Source organism: Callospermophilus lateralis, chromosome 15, assembly GCF_048772815.1.
Source record: "Callospermophilus lateralis isolate mCalLat2 chromosome 15, mCalLat2.hap1, whole genome shotgun sequence".
NCBI classification, from domain to species: Eukaryota; Metazoa; Chordata; class Mammalia; order Rodentia; family Sciuridae; genus Callospermophilus; species Callospermophilus lateralis.
Window position 1 is genome coordinate 25,783,419 of NC_135319.1, and position 22,669 is coordinate 25,806,087.

Sequence of the window (22,669 nt, forward strand, 5' to 3'; positions counted from 1 at the left end):
GAAATAAAATTGTCTCTTTTTAAAAACAAAATTACTTGCTAGAATACTATTTTTAAATGAGACAATTTTTTCAACTCTTAAGGCAATTTTGGTGTAGGTATGGTGTATACCTTCTTGGGTGCTAATGAAAATGTAGTGATGGCAGAATATTTTATATGTGTATGCATTTATACTTTTTTGACAACATGACAAAGCAGTCTAGAATCTGAGTAACCTACTTGGACAAGTTTGGAGGAAATATATTAAATGGAAGTATACTAAAAGGTATGATACAGTTTTTCATGCCTAGGATGTGGTCAAGATCATGTGTAATACTATAAAATATGCTTAGGTGCTGGTTATTAAGACTAGATTTCTTTTTAGTACTGAAAAGGTCACACAGATTGTGATTATTGCATAGTGTCCAAGAACTAAGGCCTGCCATCTGTTACTTAAACGTAGAAACAAGTTAAGATAATCTAGTGATATAAGTAGTTTTGACATCTGTTTTTGGAATTCTCTACTATTTAGAATATTTTAAGACTTAAGGCCAACTTTTAGGCTTTTGCAAAAATGAAACAATAGTTATGCCAGTGTTTATATTTTTCTACTAAAGTACAAAGATTCTGATTAAGAACTAAAGATTATGTAATGACAGCCTGGCTTTTAGTCATTTGCTTTTACTAGATTGTTTGGATACGTAAGTGGATGCATTATGTTTTAACTTGAGATATTAAATTATACAAGATTTTGATATTTTAAACTGTAGTTTACCAAAGAAGTTGAGATATGCAGGAATTCATTTTTATAGAACTCAACCAGAAAATTGATTTAATAAGTATTCCTCAAAGATTTAATTGAAGTATTTTTTAAATACTTTTTAGTTGTTGATGGACCTTTATTTTATTTATTTATATGTGTTGCTAAGAATCGAACCCAGTGCCTCACACATTCTAGGCAAGTGCTCTTCTACTGAGGTACAGCCTCAGCCCACTTTAAGTATTTTTTATATTCTCTTGTTTCCTCTACATATGAGCTTCCCCATTTAAAATTTTGCTGTTGCATCTTATGCCACTATAGAAACAGTTTCTGATTTTATTTCCATTTTACCCCCAAGAACTTAGTCTTAACATGTTGTAGTAAAAATTGCCTTTAAAAGGGCTGGTGATAGCTCAGTTGTTAGAGCGCTTGCTTCACATGCACACAGCCCTGGGTTTGATCCCCAGCACCACGGGAAAAAAAAAAAAGCCTTTAAAAATTGTCTTCTTGGTGGGGGTGGGGTTGTTGCTCAGTGGTACAGTCCTTGCCTGTCATGTGTTAGGGCACTGGGTTCGATCCTCAGCACCATTTAAAAATAAGTAAATTTTAAAAAAGTTGTTCTGTCCATCTACAACTTTAAAAAAAATTTAAATAATGGTCTACTTGGTTTAATAAAATTGGATTAATTTTTTTTTTTTTTTTGGTACTGGCGATTGAACTCGGGAGCACTCAATCACTGAGCCACATCCCCAGCCTTATTTTGTATTTTATTTAAAGACAAGATCTCACTGAGTTGCTTAGCGCCTCGCCATTACTGAGGCTGGCTTTGAACTCGTGATCCTGCTGCCTCAATCTCCCAAGCTGCTGGGGTAACAGGTTTGTGCTATTGTACTGGCAAATTGGATTAATTTTAATCTCTTTATTATATTGACATTTTTATTTTCTTGAGTTTTTTCTCATGCCACATGATTAATATGATTGAAACATTTAAGTTTAGATATTTTGAATTTTAACTCTCAAATGCAGCTTTGTGTTTGAGGCCTATATTTTTTGTAGAAGAAAAGTTTTGCCCATTTTTTAGATTAACATCTATGAGGAAAGTAGGTTGTTTTATTAGAATCAGTTTTGTCAAGGCCATATGAAAATGGTACTTTTTGGGACCTTTTTGTTTTGTTTTTGTGGTGCTGGGGATTGAACCCAGGGCCTTTTTCATGCAAGGCAAGCACTCCACCAACTGAGCTGTATCCCCAGCTCTCTTTTGGATCGTTTTGAATAGATAATGTGTTCATAAGTGGTATCTTGTACATTAAGAGAGAGACATAAATTGGTGAGATTTTTTTATCCAAGCACTAAAAGTTTAAAAGTCTTTAGCATTCTGTTTATGTTTACTTAATAGTAATTTAAATGGTGCCAAGTGTTAAAAGAGTTCCTGACCCTTGTTTTCATTTCTTTTCTTCCCTTTCAATTGTTGGTATTTTTGTCTTCATGTGTGTTAAACTTTATATGCTTTAAATTTTTAAATTTTATTTACTAGTTGAAAAGTTTATTTCCTTTAGTTTTTTTTCTTTTAAATTTTAGCTGAACTATTTTGTAAGCTTTGTATAAAGTTAGTTTAGTGATTCAACTACCTTTAGTGGGAGTAAGGATCATTTTACTATATTAGAACAAGGCAATTATAAAATCAGTAATATTCTTTTTAGTATAGTAATAAATGTCCACATATGCCATCATATCTCAAAATACACATTATTTTTTCTAGTTCATATTGTTTTACACAAGACTAAAATACTACAATTAAGCAAACTTGTAATTGCCAGTTGACAAATTAGTCATTTCCAAATGATATTCTGGCTTGTACAGGTTAAAGAAATTTGATTTATTATATTAAAGTCAAGTGTAAAATGAAATAGCCTAGTGTAACTTTTTTAGATTTTTTTCTTTTCAAATACTTGTGTGTGTGTGTGTGTGTGTGTGTGTGTGTATGTGTGTGTGATGTTACCAGGGATTGAACTCTGGGGTACTCAACCTCTGAGCCCAGCCCTATTGTATTTTATTTAGAGACAGGGTCTTACTCTCAAGCACCTTGCTTTTGCTGAGGCTGGCTTTGAACTCATGATCTTCCTGCCTCAGCCTCCAGAGCTGCTGGAATTATAGGCATGTGCCGCCGCACTTGGCTTTGAAAATGCTTTTAAATTAACATATTTTATCTTTGAAAGATAAATTTTGATTGTAAGAATCAATTTTAAAAAGTTTTGGCTAAATTATTAGGAAAAAGAAAAAACCCCTAGCTAGAGACATGTTTGTATTAGAGTGTGTTTTTTTAATTTTTTTTTATTTTTCAGTTTCCGGTGGACACAACATCTTTATTTTATTTTTATGTGGTGCTGAGGATTGAACCCAGCGCCGTGCGCATGCCAGGCGAGCGCGTTACTGCTTGAGCCACATCCCCAGCCCAGAATGTGTTTTCTTAATTCCTTGTGTATAGTAGGTTTCAAATATTGGTAAATTTGTTCATGATTTCATCTGCAAGATCATTACAGATGGCAATTTTGTGATTTATTATTATTTTTTGTCAGAATGCAGCTAATATTGAGTAAATTGGCACTGAATATTACTAGGTCTTTTATTTTTTTTCTATTCTTTTTTGGTACTGGGGGTTGAACCTGGAGGCACTTTACCTTAGTCCTTTTTATTTTTTTTAATTTAATTTAATTTTATATTTTGGTATCAGGGATTGAACCCAGGAATGCTTAACCACTGAGCCACATCTCAGCCTTTCTTATTTTGAGACAAGGTCTTGCTGAGTTTGCTTAGGGTCTCACTAAGTTGCTGAGGGCCTTAAACTTGCCATTTTCCTGGCTTTGCTTATGAGTTGCTGGAATTATAGGCCCCACCATGCCTGGCCATTTTTATTTATTTATTTTGAGACAGAGTCTCACTAAGATGCTGAGGCTGTCCTTGTACTCTGCAGTCCTCTTGCCTCAGACTTCTCAGTCAGAGGGATTAAAGGTGGCTGTTGCTAGGTCTTTATTCTCAAATTATTGATGCATCCTTTGGCTTTTTACCTATTTGAGTAACAGTTTGAACCTGCTTGAATAACAAGTCTTATATCTTGTTGAATATAGTAGTCAAAACCTAGTATTTGGGGATAATCATTTTTGGTAAAATAAATGATAAATACATACCTTTTATAAGCAAAATGGTATGGAAACTACTTAGAGATGTAGCATTGAATATAAATATTAGAGCATTAAAGCTATGAACTTTATGCTAACATGGGATCATTGTTAACTTTTACAGTCTTTTACATGATTTTAGTATGATTTTGCTAAAGAAAAAAAATGTTTTGGCCATTTTTTTTTTTTCTGTAGAAAAGTAAGATCATTTAGCTTAGGTCATATGTATAATGCTCTTGAAGTATGTCTAATACATGTTATTAAAATGATAATCTTTTTGAAAACTCTTATGATGATGATGATGATGATGATATAACCATATTTAGTTTGATTTCTTATTAGTCATCAATGTGTTTCAGTGGGAACAGAACCATAGAAAGAGAGGGGTGTGTGTGTGTGTGTACAGCAGCAGCAGAGTTCTGAAACAGGAAACTATTCTTATCGTATTCATCCAGAGACCTAGGAAGAAGGTAATCGTTTGGTGGACTCGTTAAAACCAGTTAGTTGGGCAACTTAACTTTTTAGAGGTTTACAGATGTAGGCTTGAGCATTATAGATGAATTATTTCATAATTAACAACTACTATGGAAAAAGTGGATTAAATTAGTTGAGAATTAATAAGCCTCTAATTAATACATTAAGGAAATTATGTTTGAATTTTAGAGTTACTAACATTGTTAGTGTCTTGATAAGATATTTTGTGAGGTTTAATTTGCTTAAATTTAAGTAACTGAAGTACTGAGTATTTTGTTCCTTTAAAAATTAATTTCTTTCTCACTGGCCTTGAATTGCTTAAGGAATTATTCTTTAAGGAGTTCCCTTGGAAAAAAGTTAATTATTTCAGATGTTTGTAATTGGAAATTATCTTCCTGTTAGTGTATATATGCATGTTATTACATAGTTATAATCAGTGTTTTTTGTACTGTCGATCTGTTTTTTCACAGATGTAATTTTTGTCAGCATACTTATTTTTTAAAGCTGTGTAGGTACAATTTCATCAGACAGTGCTAAACATTGTGGTTTACTTACTGTACCTTGTTAGGATTATTTCCATGGTGGGGGGTTATTTTCTTATAGTATATTGCTAGAGTGAGAATTCTAGATGAAATAGCATTAATAGCTTCATAATTGTTTTTTACAGGTTGCAGATTTTTTTGCCAAATGAGCTAATTTATAATACTGTTATTAAGTAGAATAATAACTAGCAATTCTTTTTAAAAATATATATGTGTGTGTATATATACATATAGTTGTAGGTGGACACAATACATTTATTTTATTTCTGTGTGATGCTGAGGATTGAACCCAGTGCCTCATGCATGCTAGGTGATGGCTCTACCACTGAGCCACAACCCCAGCTCCAATAACTAGCAATTCTTAATATTAACTTTTGAAGAGTTAAAAGTGAGGTCTAAACTTCTACTTCAAAGCAAAAATACATGCAGACTTATTAGTCATCGTAAGTCATATGCTATAAAAACATGAAAGAAAAATATGAGGTCAGGTTTGTTTGGAGAAGTAGAAAACTTAAGTTCTTAGATTATTTGGCAGTCTGTTTTCCTTTCTGGTTTGGCATTGCTAGCAGATATCTAAAAAGTATGAAAAGGAACCTTAAATTTATGCTAAAGTAAATTTAAATTAATTAGTTTATTGGAATTCTTTTTGCTGTTTGTTTATAAAAACACCACATTGAGTTCTTTGTATTGATCCTTTATCTAAATAACAGGATGTTTTAAACTCATGCAACTTTTAATATTAATAAACTTATTTACAATTACAGAGCCCGTTGCAGTCTTACAAATTTAAAAATACTTTTGCATATCTTATTTGGTCTTTGAAACAACCAATGAGAAAGTTGAAACAAGTATCATTATTTATTTATTTATTTATTTATTTTTTACAGAAGAACAAAACAAAAATATTTGAGGCCCAAAGATTGAGTAAGTGATTTAAGAAGTGATAGGATTTAAACTGAAAGTTGGGATTGGAGTCTTCTATATTAAATGACAACATTCTTTAAGTGCTTAGCACAGGGCCTGTCACCTAGTAAATATTTATATGTTCCTTCATGTTTCTTGAAACCCCATTTTGGAGTACTCCTCCTCTTAACATTTTTTTTTTTTTTTTTTTTTTTAATAAACTTCTGTACTTATGTGTCCGTTTCCTTTGGAAAATAAGGTTTTGGGCAGTATTGATTTGGTCTGTGTAGGAATGATTATGTGCTTTATATATGACAGAGTTTTCTTAAATAATGAACAGTTAGCACTTTATCAACTGGAAAAATCAAGTTAACTGCTATTTCTGCTTTCCTCTCAGTATGAATCTTCAATTTATAAACAAGAGCCCATTATGAACATTCAGCAAACTTAATAGGAAAAAATTAAATCTAGTAAGAAATAAAAAATTTTTCACCAAGTAAGAAAGTCATAGAAATCCATGAGAATGGTATTTAAAGCATAATTTTATTAGAGAGGTTGATAATATGGCATAACTGTGACATACTTGGAAAGTATTTGTTGAATTTAAATGTAAGAAATGTAAACCTGATAGAACTTGTGAATCAGTGGCTCAATTTGTTTTCCCTCACAGTGCCACTGCACCCAGCTGGAGCTTGTTCTTAACCATTATTCCACACTGCCTGCAAGTCGATCTCTAGATCCAGAAATACTTGATTTCTTTTAGTGACCTAGTTAGTATAATTCTTTATGCTTACTACTTAAAGTCATTATTTCATATTTTTTATCACTTATTCAGAAGGTTGTCCACTGTGTTAGGTTAAGGCTGTTTTGTATTAGAAATCCAAACATATACAGAGTTGGTATTTGTGGGAGTGTATTCTAGAAACCCCCCATACCAAAATTCACGAATGCTTAAGTCCTTCATATAAAAGGGTGTAGTGTTTGCATATAACTTATGCATTCTCCTATGTATTTAAAATCATTTCTAGATATTTTATAATATCTAATACAATGTAAATGATATGTTATACTGTGTAGTTTAGGGAATAGGGATGAGAAAAGTGTATATATTTAGACACCATTTCTTTTTTATATTTTCAGTTTATGGATTGTTAACTTGGCAGATGTAGAACCCAAAGATAGAGAGGGCTGAGTGTGTGTACAGGCAAATATGTGTTTGTGTATATTAGTTCTTTTGTGGTTAAATAATTAAGCGGTTAAATATCAAAAGTATATTGTGTGGGGAAGCAAAAACACAATAGGAACATTTTGTTTGTTGGTGTAATTATTGTCCTAAGAACTATTTGCTTCAAGATTCAGTATTCATTTAGGTAGTAATCAGTTTTGGAAATAAAAGTATATTTTTTTATACCGTATCAGCTCTTGTAAATTTTTCAGTTTTAATATTAACCACTTTTATTTGAACTTGTTGCCTTTATTTGGAAATACAAAATTCTTTGTCTTCTTTGAGGCAGTATTGTATAGAGAGTTTGGACTTTGTAGTTATATATTTAATTTGGGTTTGAATTATAATATACTTATTGTCTTTGGGATCTTGGGCAGATTACTCATTCTTTTTGACCCTTAATTTCTTCACCTATGAAATAGTAATGTTATTTTTTAGGATTAAATGAGAATGTATTTGGCATACTGATATGGGATATTGGACAGATACTAGTTGACTAGTTTTGTACATCTTTCAAACTTGTCATGGCTGTTAAAGCCTTAGTAAAATCTCCAACTGTAAAGTAAGAAAGGTAGGAATCTAAAGAAAATGAAACTGTAAAAAGTCTGCATTCCTGAATTTTTTGGGGGGTGGGGTACTGGGGATTGAACTGGCCCACGGCTTTGTATCTGCTAGGCAAGCTCTTTTCCACTGAGTTACATTCCCAGCTCTTTGAACTCCTTTTAAAGGAAGAAACAGGACCACAATCAAAGTCTTTGCTTTGCAAAGAGCTCCCATGTTAATCCTAGTCTTGGACTCCTTATATCTGATTAAATTGAACTCCCTGTCCTAGTATCCTTAAAACTGATGCAATGGATGTTTTTGCATCTTTGTGTATGAGCTCCATTGGGCTTCTTTTTCCTAAGTATTTCTTGCATTTTCATTGTGCATTTTCATATTCCTACCCTCTGGAATGTTCTGATTGCTTTTCTTTCTTTTTCTACTGATGTCTAACTTAACCTCCTTATTTTATTTATTTCTGTCTATGTAGTTTTAGGGATGGAACCCAAGAGTGCTCTACCATTGCTATATCCCCACCCGATTATAGTTTTTTATTTTGAGACAAGATCTCACATAGTTGTCTAAACTGGTTTAGAATTTAAGATCCTTCTGTCTCAGCCTCCTGAGTTATTGGGATTACAGGCTTGTGACACCACTTAGGATATATATATGACCTACTTGGTGAAGCTTTATTTGTGTCTCTGCAGAGTAAGTCCCTCTCTCTTTAGCTCTTAAAATGTCTTGATCTTTTATAAAATAAGACCTTTGGTACCATTTTGGGTTTCTGTGTGTGTCCTTGAGAGAATAGAAATTTTTGAAGGCAGAAATTTTTGCTTGCTTAGCCTTGGGTTTTCCTGTGCCCCTTGCACATAATGTTCAATTTTTGTTTGAATAATTATGTGAAGAAGGGGGCCAGCTGAGTTTAATGAGTATTTAACATCCATTTATGTGTATTTAATTGTTAAGTTAACCAAATCTTTTGCCAGTTTATTTGCTTCATTAATTAGTATTTATAGTGCAGGGATACATTTGAGCTTAGTCCTAGTTTGACCACATTTTAAGGGGCTGTATAGACTTTTATACTTTTCTAGGAAAAAGTTAGTTTCAGATAACTTTGTTAATGGTAAGAAGTATTCCTTCCTTTAGTAAAACAATTTTTGTTTTAATGTTCAGGGAATCTTAAATAATTTCAGTTTATATTTTTGACCAAAATGTATTTATAACTTTTTAGATCGTAATTCCAGACTGGTGATAGCTGCCACTGTTTTAGGTTTTCTTCTGCTGCTCTTGGGGGCCTCATTTCTTCCGTTTCCCATCTTATGTTTGTGCTTCAAGGGAGAGTTAAAAAGTAAAGATTCTTCAGTTCAAGAATTATATTGCTTTAGGCTTGATTGAACCTCTGCTCTCTATTGTGTATTTCCATCATTAGTGAATATAATATACCAAAACATTTTCATAATTAAAAAAGCTACAGTTTTAGATGAATTGACTTCATTATTTTAGAATAATGGAAGATATAGCTAATATTCATGATGTTAGCAATGGTAATCCCCAATAGTTTTCTTTCGGAGTCTTTCTAATAAGAACTCTGTAAGGCTGGAGGTGAACATTTAAATAAAGTAAATGTTATTTAAGTCTGTGATATTTTTGTTAAAACCTTTTTTGTGGGGGGTACCGGGATTGAACTCAGGGGCACTCAACCACTGAGCCACATCCCCAGACCTATTTTGTATTTTATTTAAGAGACAAGGTCTCACTGAGTTGCTCAGCAGGTCTCACTTTTTGCTGAGGCTCTTTGAACTCATGATCCTCCTGCCTCAGCCTCCCGAGCTGCTGGGATTACAGGCATGCACCACCACGCCTGGCCAAAACTTTTTAAATAGAAATTAAGCTTTATTTATTTTTAGTTGTAGTTGGACCCAATACCTTTGTTTCATTCATTTATTTTTATGCAGTACTGAGGATCGAATCCAGGGCCCCAAGCATGGTAGGCAAGCACTCTACCTCTAAGCCACAATCCCAGCCCCTAGAAATTAAGCTTTTTAAAAAAACAATATGCAGAACTGATACTACATCATAAAAATTCCTACTACCTAGAGATAATTACTTTTAGTACCTTAGTTTGTAGTCTTTTTTGTCTATATCTATCTGTATGGCTGTGTATACATATTCTTTTATCAAAGTGGTATCACACTACATTCTATTTTGAAACCTGCCCTTCATGGTCTTAATGTCTACTTTTTCACTTCAAGAAATTTTCATTTCATCTAATTCCCAGATTATATTAAAGGTTTCTCTATTTGGCTTTAAAATGTGTTTTTTTTTTTTTTTTTTATGACTGGTTTGTCTAAAATAATATGTGGGCTACCTTTGCACTGGTGATATTGGCCATTAGGAACCTAAAGATTTTATAAATCAAGGGCAGCCACCTGTTTCTTAAAAAAAAAAAAAAATGGTACTGTCTTGTTGAGACACTGGATCATGCCCTATAGATCTTTTAATATGTATGATTTACTTTCTCAGTGTCATTTAGCTTGTTCTGTGTTTTTCTGTAAATTAAACTTTTTATCTAAAAAGTGAATTTAAGTACAAGATACTTGGTAATCAGAGATGATTCTCAGTCCTTTATACTGTATTATATCAAGTTATTTGATCTCTGATTCTTGGTAATACTGAGATTGGCCACTGAGATTGGGCAATGACAATTTTTTCTGCCATTGTTCATCTATGTTTGTCTCCTTACTTTAGAAAGTATTTTCTGTAGTATCATTTTGACTCTTAAGAAAACCTATTTCCCCCTCAGCCTCTTGCTTGGATTGATTATTATTTATCTTTACCTATATCAATAAGGCTTGCAAAATGTGACTACTTTGTGTGTGTGTTTGGGCTCTTCACATTCTAGTCAAGTTGCTCTACCACTGAACCACACCCCCAGCCCTTTTTTGGTATTTTTATTTTATTTTTTAAATAAAAAATTAAAAAAATTTTTTAAAATCAGTGCTTAACCACTGAGCCACATTCCTAGCCCTTTTTATTTTTTAAGACAGGGTCTTGCTTAGTTGCTTAGGGCCTCACTAAGTTGCTAAGGCTGGTCTTGAACTTGCAATCCTCCTAACTCAGTCTTTGGAGTTGCTGGGATTATAGGTGTGCGCCACCACACCCAATAAAATAATGACTTCTGTTTCTGTCCTTTTCACATCTACTAGTTTCTGGTTTTCCCTCAAGCAGAATTTATGAAGTGGGCTGTTTTGTTGTCCTGATAGGTATTTCCTATAGAAAAAGCAAGTTAAATACTTGAATTCCCCTACTGTTGTCAGTTTTCAAAGTGAAGAACTATTCTTCACTTCACCATCTCAAAAGGTGAGAGATGAAAGGGTTTTTGTTGTTGTTTTAACTTTTTAATTGTTTTGAGTATCTTTATAGGTTTAGGAATTTTCATTTTCTTCTTTTTTTTTTTTTAAATGATGGTACTAGGGATTGAACCCAGGGCTTTGTCATGCTAGGAAAGCACTCTATCCCCATCTGAGCTATATTCCCAGCTCTCGGGTTGTTTTAATTTACACATTTAAATTTTTTCTGTGATGCTCAGATTATTATAGCCATTGAAACCTCCTTTATGTCAACTCATATGGCATTTAATATTTACTATTAATTTTTATTTTCCTTCCTTGCTCTCAGCCACAGAAGAGTATGCTCACATGAACTTTCCTGCCCCAGATCTGGCATCATCTCTTCCCAAGAAGTTAGTACCTTTTAATGTATTAGTAGAGACAAAATCTGAGCTCTGGGAATGTTAAACTGCTGTTTGTGTGACATTGCTTATAAGCCATTTCAGTGAAAAGACCTAGAAAATACAGGCTTTTATAAACACAAATCTTTTTTTTTTTTTTTTTAACAGTACTGTGGATTGAACTCACAGTCTCATGTGCTAGGCAAGTACTACTGTGCCACAGAGCTATGCCCCCAACCCCTATGTGGGATGTTTTAAAAAATTGTTAATGGTTTAAAGATCAAAATTTGGACTGGGTTTTTAACTCAGTGGTGGAACACATGCTTAGTATGTGCAAGACCCTGAGTTCATCCTAGCACTGCTCTCACACACACAATAAAACAAAAAGTTCAAAATTATTCAAAGATATAGACAGCAGTCTTGCTTCTATCTGTTCTTCCTAGGCTTCTCTCTTCCCTTTCCATTCTCTTTTAAGCAACCATTTTTATTAGTTTTCATTTATTTGTGTGTGTAAATTCAGATTTAAGCAAATGTGTGTGTGAATGGTGTTCAAGAAAATATGTAGTGTAACCAAAAGATGTATACCAAAGATGGTATAGTTTGACTTGTGTATTTTTTTGCTTAAAGTATTTATAAATTTCTCTAGTAGTTATCTTATAGAACATATAATTCTCAGATAACCTTTTCTTATGACATTAAAATGAAACCTCTTGGTAGTTTGGTAAATTATTTTTGGATTGAAAATAATGTTGAGAACCGGGGATGTGGCTTGGGGACGTGACTTGGTGGAATGCTTGCCTAGCATTCTTGAGGCCCTAGCTTTATTCCCAACATGGAAGAAAAACAAAACAAAACAAAGAAGAAGAAGAGGAGAACATAATAACATTGAAATCGATAATATAAGCTCTTCTAGGACTAAATTCAAAAGATATAGAGAAGGGCACTGGATCAGGTGAATTTTGAATTGTATTTGGAAGGTAAATGGATTCAAAAGTAGGTAGGCAGAAATCTTTAGTGATGGGAGTCTTTACAAAAATTAACTTGGTTGGTATGAAAGATTTGTATTGGAAAATCATGAGATTAGAGAAGGTTGATGGAATAAGAGCAAATGAAAGCTGGTGTGCTGGACAAGAATCGGGAATCTAGATGGTTAGTGATTTTTGTAGGTAGTTGGGAATACTTTGAGTATAGAAGTTTGTTTTCATGTAATGTATAGCATAATTGAATATAATGGGCATGCTAAATATTGACTACATTGGTTAGAAGTGACAATAATAAAATTTCAACCTCAGTTTGATGTATCGAGTCATAGCCAGGACTAGAAGGGATTTTTAAGAGTTTATCTCTTTGAACATAATCATTATGTAAATGGGAAATTGAGGTTTAGAAAGTTTAAATGACTTCTCCAAATTATATAACTAGTTAGAGGTATAGCCAGTTCTTAAATATAACCTCCTGAGACTCATCCACTTTTTACACCATAGTGCCTTTTTTAACATGAAAAATTAGAAGCTTACAGTTAAGTCTTTTCAGGCAAGTGCAGATTTTTTTTTGTTTTTATCCCCCCATATATTAGTTTTATTATTTACAAAATCTTAGGGTTTTGCTCTTTTTTTAATACATAGATACTATAAATGTGGAAATTACCTTTTACTTTAGGTACATTTTCAGTGTATTAAGTAGAGGGGTTTAAACATTATTTTGCTATAAAATTGTTTTGAGGATGTTTTTGTAAATAATGTATTTACCAATATTTCTTAATTATGCATCATAAGTTACAGATACATTTCAAACAGTTTTATAACTTGCTCTAGTGGGGACACCCTTTTTATTTATTAGCCAATGTTTTAAAATTGTGCATATTTGCATTTTGCATATTTCAGATATTTCCTTAATTTAAGTACTCAGATATTTATCCAAACATTATTGCTATGGGATTTCCTGCAGAAAGACTTGAAGGCGTATACAGGAACAATATTGATGATGTAGTAAGGTAAGAACTCTTTCGATTTTTTTATTTCAAATATTGATGTATTATATATATATTATCACTTAGAAAAAATTTCCAAAACACAAAAAAGAGAAACATTGTGGTGTAGGCTTTATGATGGTCTGTAACTCCTTTTTTTAACTTACTATTTTTAACTTAATGTTAACTCAGTGGAATACAGCTTATTTGATGAGAACCTAATTAAGTACTTAGATGATGTGATTTCCTAGATTCCGTAAAATGCCTCTCACTAGGTTAGTGCCTGGATTCCATTGCAATATGATTTTTGTCTTTTTGTTTTTCCACAGTTGGGGATTAGGCTGAAAATCCTTGGGTAGATTAAATACTATGTAGTTTTTTGTAGAACAGCTTTTAATGGGGCACACCTGTACCAAGAATCTGAAAAGTGTTTGGCACAATGGTTAAAGAAAGGAATTGCTTGGCATTCGAAGCCTAGATTAATCATTGAACACTTTTGCATAATTTTCTAAGTATAATTATTATTCAGTTCATAACAGTGTCTTTCTCAAAACCCACTTAAATATTACTTTTTTAATATTTATTTTTTAGTTTTAGGTGGACACAGTATCTTTATTTCATTTTTATGTGGTGCTGAGGATCAAACCTAGTTCTCAGGTATGCCAGGAGAGTGCGCTACCACTTGAGCCACATCCCCAGCCCCTTAAATATTACTTTTTAAAACATTTATGACCCAAGACTACATGGGAATTTGTCTGCTGTGCATAATCTTAATTTTTTTCTGATTTCAGAACAAAAATATATATTCATGACTAAATTAACACTAAATTGTCAATATAAACTTTAATGACTTTAAAAGTCAAAATTCTGGATTTCATATACTCTTTCATAAATGTCTTTGTGTAGCCTTTTAATTTAAATAGTTGGTGATTGTGGGAATTAAGTTTTGGAATGGTGGGAAAGTACTTTGTAATTTATAAAGCATCATACAGATGTAGAATCCTTTTATAATATTTGCATAAGTATATGACTATTAAGCCCTTTTATGAGCTGCGTATAAGTTGCTTTTTTAAGTGGTTAATTTTTAGCAACTTGATTGGAACTATAGTTTATTTACATTTTTGCAGTACTGAGTTGCGTTCCGTTCAATTTTTTTGGCATTTATTGTGTTCAGAATTAGATATCATTATCATCTCTTTGTACCTTTTATTAAATTTCTAGGTGGTACATGGGAATGTCAGAGGTACTGTTAAGCACTTGAAAATAGGAAAATGAATTTGCCTTCTCATAGTTAGGCAAGACACAGTGCAGGGATACGTAACATTGTAGACCCATGGAAGCAGCAGCTAGATATAGCTGTCTGTGATACTAACACACCTAAAGAAAATGGAGTTAGGCCATAAGAAAAAAAAAAATGAGGAAGGTAAATTTTGAATCATGAGAGGTGGCAAGTTTGGGACATGAATAGTACCATTGATTCACTAGACATGTATTTTCAGTTGTGATGCGGAAATGTTTATCAGACTCTTTATGGTCTGAATGAGATATCTCATGATGACTTAATTCATTGGCTTTGTGGTGCACCCCTGAAGTGCCAGTGACTCTAGAGGCTGAGACAGGAGGGTGGAAAGTTTCAGGTTAGCCTCAGTGACTTAGTAAGGCTCTCAACAACTTAGTGATACCCTGTTTGAAAGTAAAAAGGTCTGGGATTGTAGCTCAGTGGTAGAGTGCCCCTGGGTTCAATCCCCAGTTTAAAAAAAAAGAAGATTTACTTGACATTACTATAATCCTATACTCAGTCGAGTATTAATTCAATCAAGCCAGATTATTCCTGTAGTCACACTGAAAAAGTATGAGTATTCTGAATAGAGGGCAAGTTTTCTAATGTGTATAAGGTTCTCATGATAAATTAATCTGGCACACTATTTTTTATATTATATTTAGTGTAAATATGTCACCAGGGTGACTGATAATCTTTTAGGTTACCGATGAAGTCCAGTTTTTAGAGCTTACACCTTTAGATTATAATAACTTCAAAAAAATTCTGTTGGAAACTATTTTTGTCCCTCATCTTCTAATTTCATAACTCCTGTCTTTATGCCTTTGAATTAAAAGATTCACATATTTACTTTACAAAGTAAAGTAACCAAAGTTGAAATTTATTCTGTGTATCTTTTTGTAGTTTGTTTATTTAGGCTTCTGTTTTTTTTTTCCTGAACTGTTTTTCCTAAAAAATGTTTTGTATCTGGATTGTTACTTAGCCAGTGGTTCCTTTAGCCACCTGATCTTGTCACCCATTATAATACTGATATTAGTATAACAATAATAAAGAATTAACAGCTGAATAATAAAGCATATGCTGTCTTTGTTTTTATTTTTTATTTTTTTTTATACCAGGGATTGAACCCAGGAACGCTTAACCATGGAGCATCATATCCCTTGCCCTTTTTAATTTTTTATTTTGAGACAGGGTCTTGCCAAGTTGCTTAGGGTCTGGCTAAGTTGCTGAGGCTGTCTTTGAACTTCTGATCCTCCTGTCTCAGGCTCCCAAGTCACTGGTATTACACCCAGCCTTTGTTTTGTTTTTTTGATTGGTGAGTAAATGGCCAGTAAGACATTGATAGTTTCTGTTACTCAGTCTCCTCCCCTTTTATAACCAAAAGGATGAACAGTGACCAGGAAGGAAGATGTAGTGTTTTCTATAAACTAAAATGAAAGCATAATTTCTAGTAATATTCCTGTTAGGATTGAGTTCTTCAAGGGATCAGTTGATGTATCCAGTGCCTGAATAGCTGTTTTTGGTTGCTTCACACTGTATCAGCCACATTTGTAATAATCACCAGTGACTTTATTTTTGGTTCAAAGTTGATAATGTCTCAGTGGAAATGTTTCATTTTCTCGTACTTTTGCTTTTGTGTTAAAATCATTTTCAGTTAGATTTTTGCTTTGCCTTCCCTTTGTGTCAAGATATCCAAAGGGCATTTAAAATTATTCCCTTTTCTCTAATTCCATATTTTCCCTGTGATTTTCCCACCCAACAGGAAATGTTGTGCAGAGTCTGGTCTTTGTGGTCATCATTACATCATTTCCTTGAGTAAAATAAACTTAAATTTCAAATATATTCATGCTTAAACTATCCATTATTATTTAATTATATATTTGTAATGATCCAGTATTATTATTGATAAGGGTGCATATTTTGTTATGGCAATATGAGAATTTACATTTGAGATACTCAAAGTATTTTTCAGGCAAATATTTACCGATATTTAACTTCTCCATTTGAGATAACCATCAAGAATCAGGAATTAATGTAAAAAAAAAATCAAAGGAAAGGGGAAAGTGAACCAAACTGAATTTTTTTTTTTTAAACATTTTAACTGCAAATGTTTTGCTTCATAAGCAATCAGAACTGAAAGAGTAGGACAGAGACATCTCATAGAAGGGGAATTAAAGAGCTAACTCTTCCAAAGTTCCTTTTCCTCTTAACTACTATCTTTTCTCCTCCTTATTTCTTGCCGCTAAGTTCTTGCATTTGCTTGGTGGTAATATGAAAGTGTTCTTCAGATAATTGATTATTTTTTTTATATGTATCTTAATGTTGTTCCTTGGGCTAATATTTTAATTATCTAATTTATATGTGATCTGGTATAAATCTAAAGAGTTTAATAAATTGGTGCTTCATGAGTTTAAGAGGCGTAGTTTGAGAACTGTTCAGTCCCTAATAAATCAAAATATAAGTTTAATAATGATGAACTGGCTTTCCTACTGTAGAACTTTTCCAATGCATTGTGAATCTTCCAAGAGTAAGATTGTAGTATGTAACTTCTTTTTTCCTTTTCATTTCTTTTCCTTCCACCTCCTTTTTCTTTTTCTTTTTTTTGTGGTATATTAAATATTTTTTCAAAACAGTGTATCATGGAGCATAATTTGGGAAATGTTGAAAATGAAAAAAATGCTTTCCTTTTTTCTGGATCTATAGGAAATTATTCACTTCCTTTTTTATTGGAAAGTTTTTTGTGGGAAGATTCTTTAAGTTATTAAAAGGAAATACTTGGAGCTCAGTCTTCTGACATGTAATAATTAAAAAAAAAAGACTTATCCATTGTTTTATATGCTGAGCTTCTTTACCCATTCTAAGTATTTGTATTACAGGTTTAAGAATCTATGTTTTTCCTTAATGGCCTGTTATATACATTTTCTTTCTAAAGAAACTTTTCAAATGTTTTATTAATTCTATGTTCATCTCTCAGTCGCACTGAATCTTATGTTGGTTTTCTCTTCTTTCTTCCTTCTCTTCCTCCGTGTGTGTGTGTGTGTGTGTGTGTGTGTGTGTGTCTCTCTCTCTCTCTCTCTCTCTCTCTCTCTCTCTCTCAACTTATTTGGTGGGGATCAAATCCAGGGGTTTGTGCAGGCAAGTTCTATACTACTGAGCTATACTTGTAGCCCATAAGTGGATTTTCATTAACAAGGAAATGTTTTGCCCTGACCATTATCATTATTGGCTATTCTGTTAAAAAGATAATTTGAGAAGAGATTAGAAGTAGACTTAAAAATAATTTAGAGAAAGGAATATTAGGTCCATTTAACCTTTTTAACAGTTTCTGACTCCCCCCCCCCCCGCCCCCCGCTTATATTGCCTCCCTGTTTCCCACTTTTTTCCTTCATTGCAGTGAAATTCACATAATGAAATACTTATTTTACAGTGTATGATTTCTGTGACATTTAGTACCTTCACAATACAACTACCACCTTAGTCAAATGGCAGAACATTTTTTGGTCACTCCAAAAGATAACTCTTTTTTCCATTGTCTGCCTTGGTTTTCTCCTCCCCTAACCCTTCTTTACTCTCTCCTCCACCGCCCCCGGCCCTCAATAAGGACCCTCAATGGAATAGACAGTGTTTATGACAATGTTTATATTTATTTTGTGAACCAATTTACTTTTGGTATTTTAATAGTAGATAACATTTTTCATGGATTTATTTACATACTAATTACATGTATAACTTGTATAAGTTGTTTACATGTGCCATTATATTAAATCTCTACAGTAAATCTATCCCTATTAAAGGAAGTTTAACTGGGTCTGTTAGATTCCAAAGCTGATAATGTGTTCATTTCTGAGAGATGAACATAGAATTAATAAAACATTTGAAAAGTTTCTTTAGAAATAAAAATGTATATAACAGACCATTAAGGAAGAACATAGATTCTTAAACCTGTAATACAAATACTTACAACGGGTAAAGAAGCTCAGCATATAAAACAATGGATAAGTCTTTTTTTTTTTTTTTTTTTAATTATTGCAAGACTGAGCTCCAAGTATTTCCTTTTAATAACCATAGCTGGTAAATAGTGAGGTTGAAAGTTTGAATCTGGGTCTGTTAGATTCCAAAGCTGATTTTTAAAATAATTATATTATTTCATATACCTGAGGATAAAACCTATAAACTCCTGGGCTAGTCTAGCCTGTTCATTTCCCTTGGCTTAATACAGTGTTGGTCCACACACAGTGTTTAAAATTGGAATTTATTGTCTATACTTAAAAATAATCAGGAAGGTTTATGTAAAAGGCTGTATTTCTAATTTCTTTTAAAAAGTTGAAGGATCTGCCAAAACTCTGTTCACATGGCATTTGAGATTGTAATGTTGATTCTCTATAAATTCATAAAATCAATAATTAAGTCTATGTGTATGAGCTTTTGCTTTGTTAATACACATATAGCCTGCTTTAGATACTCAGTATTGTAGAATAGTATTTGTGAATTGTATTATTTAAGAATGTAGAGTAGAATCATTTTGTAGAGGTCTACTTTTAGTCAACAGGCTTCATAAAGAGAAAAAAAGGAGAGCCAGGCAGGATGGCACACATCAGTAATACCAACAGTTTGAAAGGTTGAGACAGGAGGATCACAAATTGGAAGATAGCCTCAGTAGATTATTAGTGAGGCTCTCAACAACTTAGTGAGACCCTGTCTCAAAAAAATGAGGACTAGGGATATACTTCAGTGGCAAAATGCCCCTGGGTTCAATCTCTAGTACAAAACAAACAAAAAACCAGAACAACAACAATCTAGGAGGGGAGATCATGAACGAATTAATACTGGGAAATTTTTTTAGGATTCAGGTTTCTAGATAGAAACTACCTGCATAGTATCAAGCAGAATAAATGGAAAAAGGGCCCATGCTAGGCAAGTTATTATGAAATTTGTTTTAAAACACTAGAAATAAAGAGACTATCTTAAAAGTTTTTTAGGATTCTTTATAGGAGAGATTAGGAACATGATTGACATCTATCTTCCTGGTAGGAGAATTAAAGGATGAAGATGGTGGCACACTACCTCAAAAGTTCTGTTTGTAGCCTAGAATTCTCTAGGCGAAACCTTCCAGAATGGGAGAAAATGCTCTTGAATTCAAAACGATGGGATCAAGAAATCCGACAAGAACAACATAGTGAGGGCTTCTGGTTTGAGAGGTCTGAGTCCATAACTGATTCCATAGCTGTGAGACAGAACATCATGGCAGAGGGGTGTGGCAGAGGAAAGCAGCTTAGGACATGGCAGCAAGACAGAAAGCAGTGAGTAATGCTTGCAAAGCACAAAATCTAAATCCCAAAGGCATTCCACCAGTGACCCCCCTCCTCCAGTCACACCCTACTTGCCTAGAGTCTGTCAATCCATATGATATTAATTTATTGATCAAGTCGCAGCTTTGATAATTCACTCACTTTACCTCTGAACATTTCTGCATTGTCTTACACCTGAACTTTTGGGGACATCTTCATATCCAAACCATAACAAACATTTCTTAGGAGTGTTTTAGAAGATATGCTTTCAGGAAACAAAGGAATAAACTGAGGAAAGGAGAAGGGTCAGAAGCAATAAAGGAAAGCCCATAGAATGACAACTGAGCTACAAGCTAAAGAGCTACCAGCTCTGTTTGGAACAGGGGCCAGAAGACTTCAGGAAAGAAAATTGAACTGATGGGTGAATGTTGAAATATTTGGGGGGAAAATGAAGTAGATTCTTAGAAAACTGAACAAATTTAGAAAAATGTACTAGTTAGCTGCGGGGGGGGGGGGGGGTGTACACCTATAATCCTAGCAGCTTGGAGGCTGAAGCAGGAGCATTGCAGTTCAAAGGCACCCTCAGCAATTTAGCCCCAAACAAAACCAAAACTCCCAAACCAATTATCGTTCCTTGATTTAACCCCAAATTGTGATATTACTATTAGTCGGATTTTAAAAAAAGGAAGGTATGAGGGTACAACTAATTGTGCAAGCCAGCCCTACCATGATAGGAAAAATGTAGGTAATAAATCCATAGCAAACAATATAATGAATAATATTTAGAAATACTGAATTAAGTATGGGAAAAAGCAGAAATAAGAATATGATTATGAATAGGGCCAGAGGAGTGTAATTTTTTTATTGTAGTAATATATATTTTTATATATAAAAAGATAAAAATTTGCCATTTAGATGTTTTTGAGTGTACATGTGACATTAAGCACATTCACATTGTTTTGTAACTGTTACACCACTATCCATTTCTAGAATATTTTCATCATCCCATACTGAAACACCAAGTTTATTAAATAGTAACTATCTCCTCTCCACTCAGTTACTAGTAAACATTGTTCTACTTTCTGTCTCTATGTGTTTTAACTTTTCTACAAATGGAATCATGCAATATTTGTCTTTTTGTGACTGACTTATTTTACTTAACATGTGTCCAAGGTTCATCCATTTTGTAGCATGTATTAGAGTTAACTTTTAAAAGCTGAACAATAAATATTTCGTTGTATGTGTATGCCACATTTTGTTTGTCCATCCATCCATTGATGGACACTTGGGTTCCTTTTGGTTGTTGTAAATAATTCTGAATGTGTTGCTTTCAGTTCTTTTGGGTATATACCCCCCAAAATGAAATTGCTAGATAATACAGTAATTTGATAAAATTTTTGAGAAACTACCATATTGTTTCTTATAGTGACTGCACCGTTTCATGTTTCTTTCTTTTTTCTGGTGATGGAACCCTAGGCCTTGCATATGACAGGGCAAGCGCTTTACCACTGAGCTACATCCCCCACCCACCATTTTACACTTCCACCGGTGGTTTACAATGATTCCAATTTCTCAATATCCTCACTAACTCTTATTTTAAAAGTAATAGCCATCCTAGCAAGTGTGACGTGGCATCACTACGGTTTTGATTTGCATTTCCTTAATAATTGGTGATGTTGAACATTTTTATGTACTTAACTGTTGTATATCATCTTTGGAGAAATGTCTGTTCAAGTCCTTAACCCATTTATAAATTGGGAGGTTCGGTTTTTTTTTGTTTTTAATTTTAGGAGCTCTTTATATGTTCTGGATATGAATCCCTTATTAGATTCTTCCATTCTCTGAGCTGCTTTTTTGCTTTGTTAGTTGTATCCTTTGCTGTGCAGAAACTTTTTAGTTTGTTAAAGTATAATTTGTTTTCTTGGATTTGTTTTCTTGGATGCGCTTTCAAGTGTCATATCCACGAAATCATTTCCAAATTCATATCATGAACCATGAATACTCCTGTTTTTGTCTTAAGAGTTCTATAGTTTTAGCTCTTACATTTAATTAAAATATTGTGTATGGTATGAGGTACAGGTCCAGTTTCTCAGTTTTGCATATGGATATCTAGTTTTCCCAGCACCATATGTTGCCATTCTTCTCATTGAATGGGTTTGACATCTTTGTCAATTAATGAAGGACCTACTTTTGAGCTCTCTGTTGTATTTCATTGGTCTCTTTGTCTTTTTGCCAAGACTACATTATTTCCATTACCGTTGTAAATTTTTATTTCCATTGTTGTAAATTTTTGAAATCAGAGTTTCCTTCCTCCATCTCTTAAAGAGATTTTTGGTTGGTTGGTTGTTTTTGGCTGTTCAGGGTACACTTATGTTTACACGTAAGTTTATTACTGATATAGAGGGATTAACTTTTGCCATTTTAGCATTTTTTATGTCTTTTCTATCCCTCATTTTCTGCCTGTCTTTTGTGTTCTTTTAATTGTTTGTAATGAAATGTTTTACATTTTTTTTATCATTTCCTTTTTGTTTATGTTGTATAGCTATTTTCTGGATTACATTTAGCATCCAAAAGTTACAATACTAATTTCAATTAGTATTAGTTTGCTTTCTGTAGCATATAAAAATTTATTTCCTATTCAGATCCATTTCTCCTTTTCTTTCAGCCTTTGATATCACAGAATTACATCCTTACATATTATGTATCAAGGTTAATAATTTTTAGTGCATTAGTGTCTTAAGTGATATAGAAAACAAACAGCGGAGTTACAAAACTAGTTATAATAATACTAGCTTTGATAATTGT

At 33.0% G+C, this 22,669-nt stretch overlaps 1 protein-coding gene across 1 annotated transcript in view; it reads left to right on the top strand.

Annotated features, from left to right (window-relative positions):
- Positions 1–22,669, top strand: part of Pten (phosphatase and tensin homolog) — a gene marked incomplete at its 5' end in the record, with an annotated part of 86,106 nt that overhangs the window by 13,228 nt on the left and 50,209 nt on the right. Inside the window, one exon of the mRNA XM_076835206.1 lies at positions 13,237–13,321. Coding sequence (XP_076691321.1) covers positions 13,237–13,321 — 85 coding nt within the window. The remainder of the gene's footprint in view (positions 1–13,236; positions 13,322–22,669) is intronic.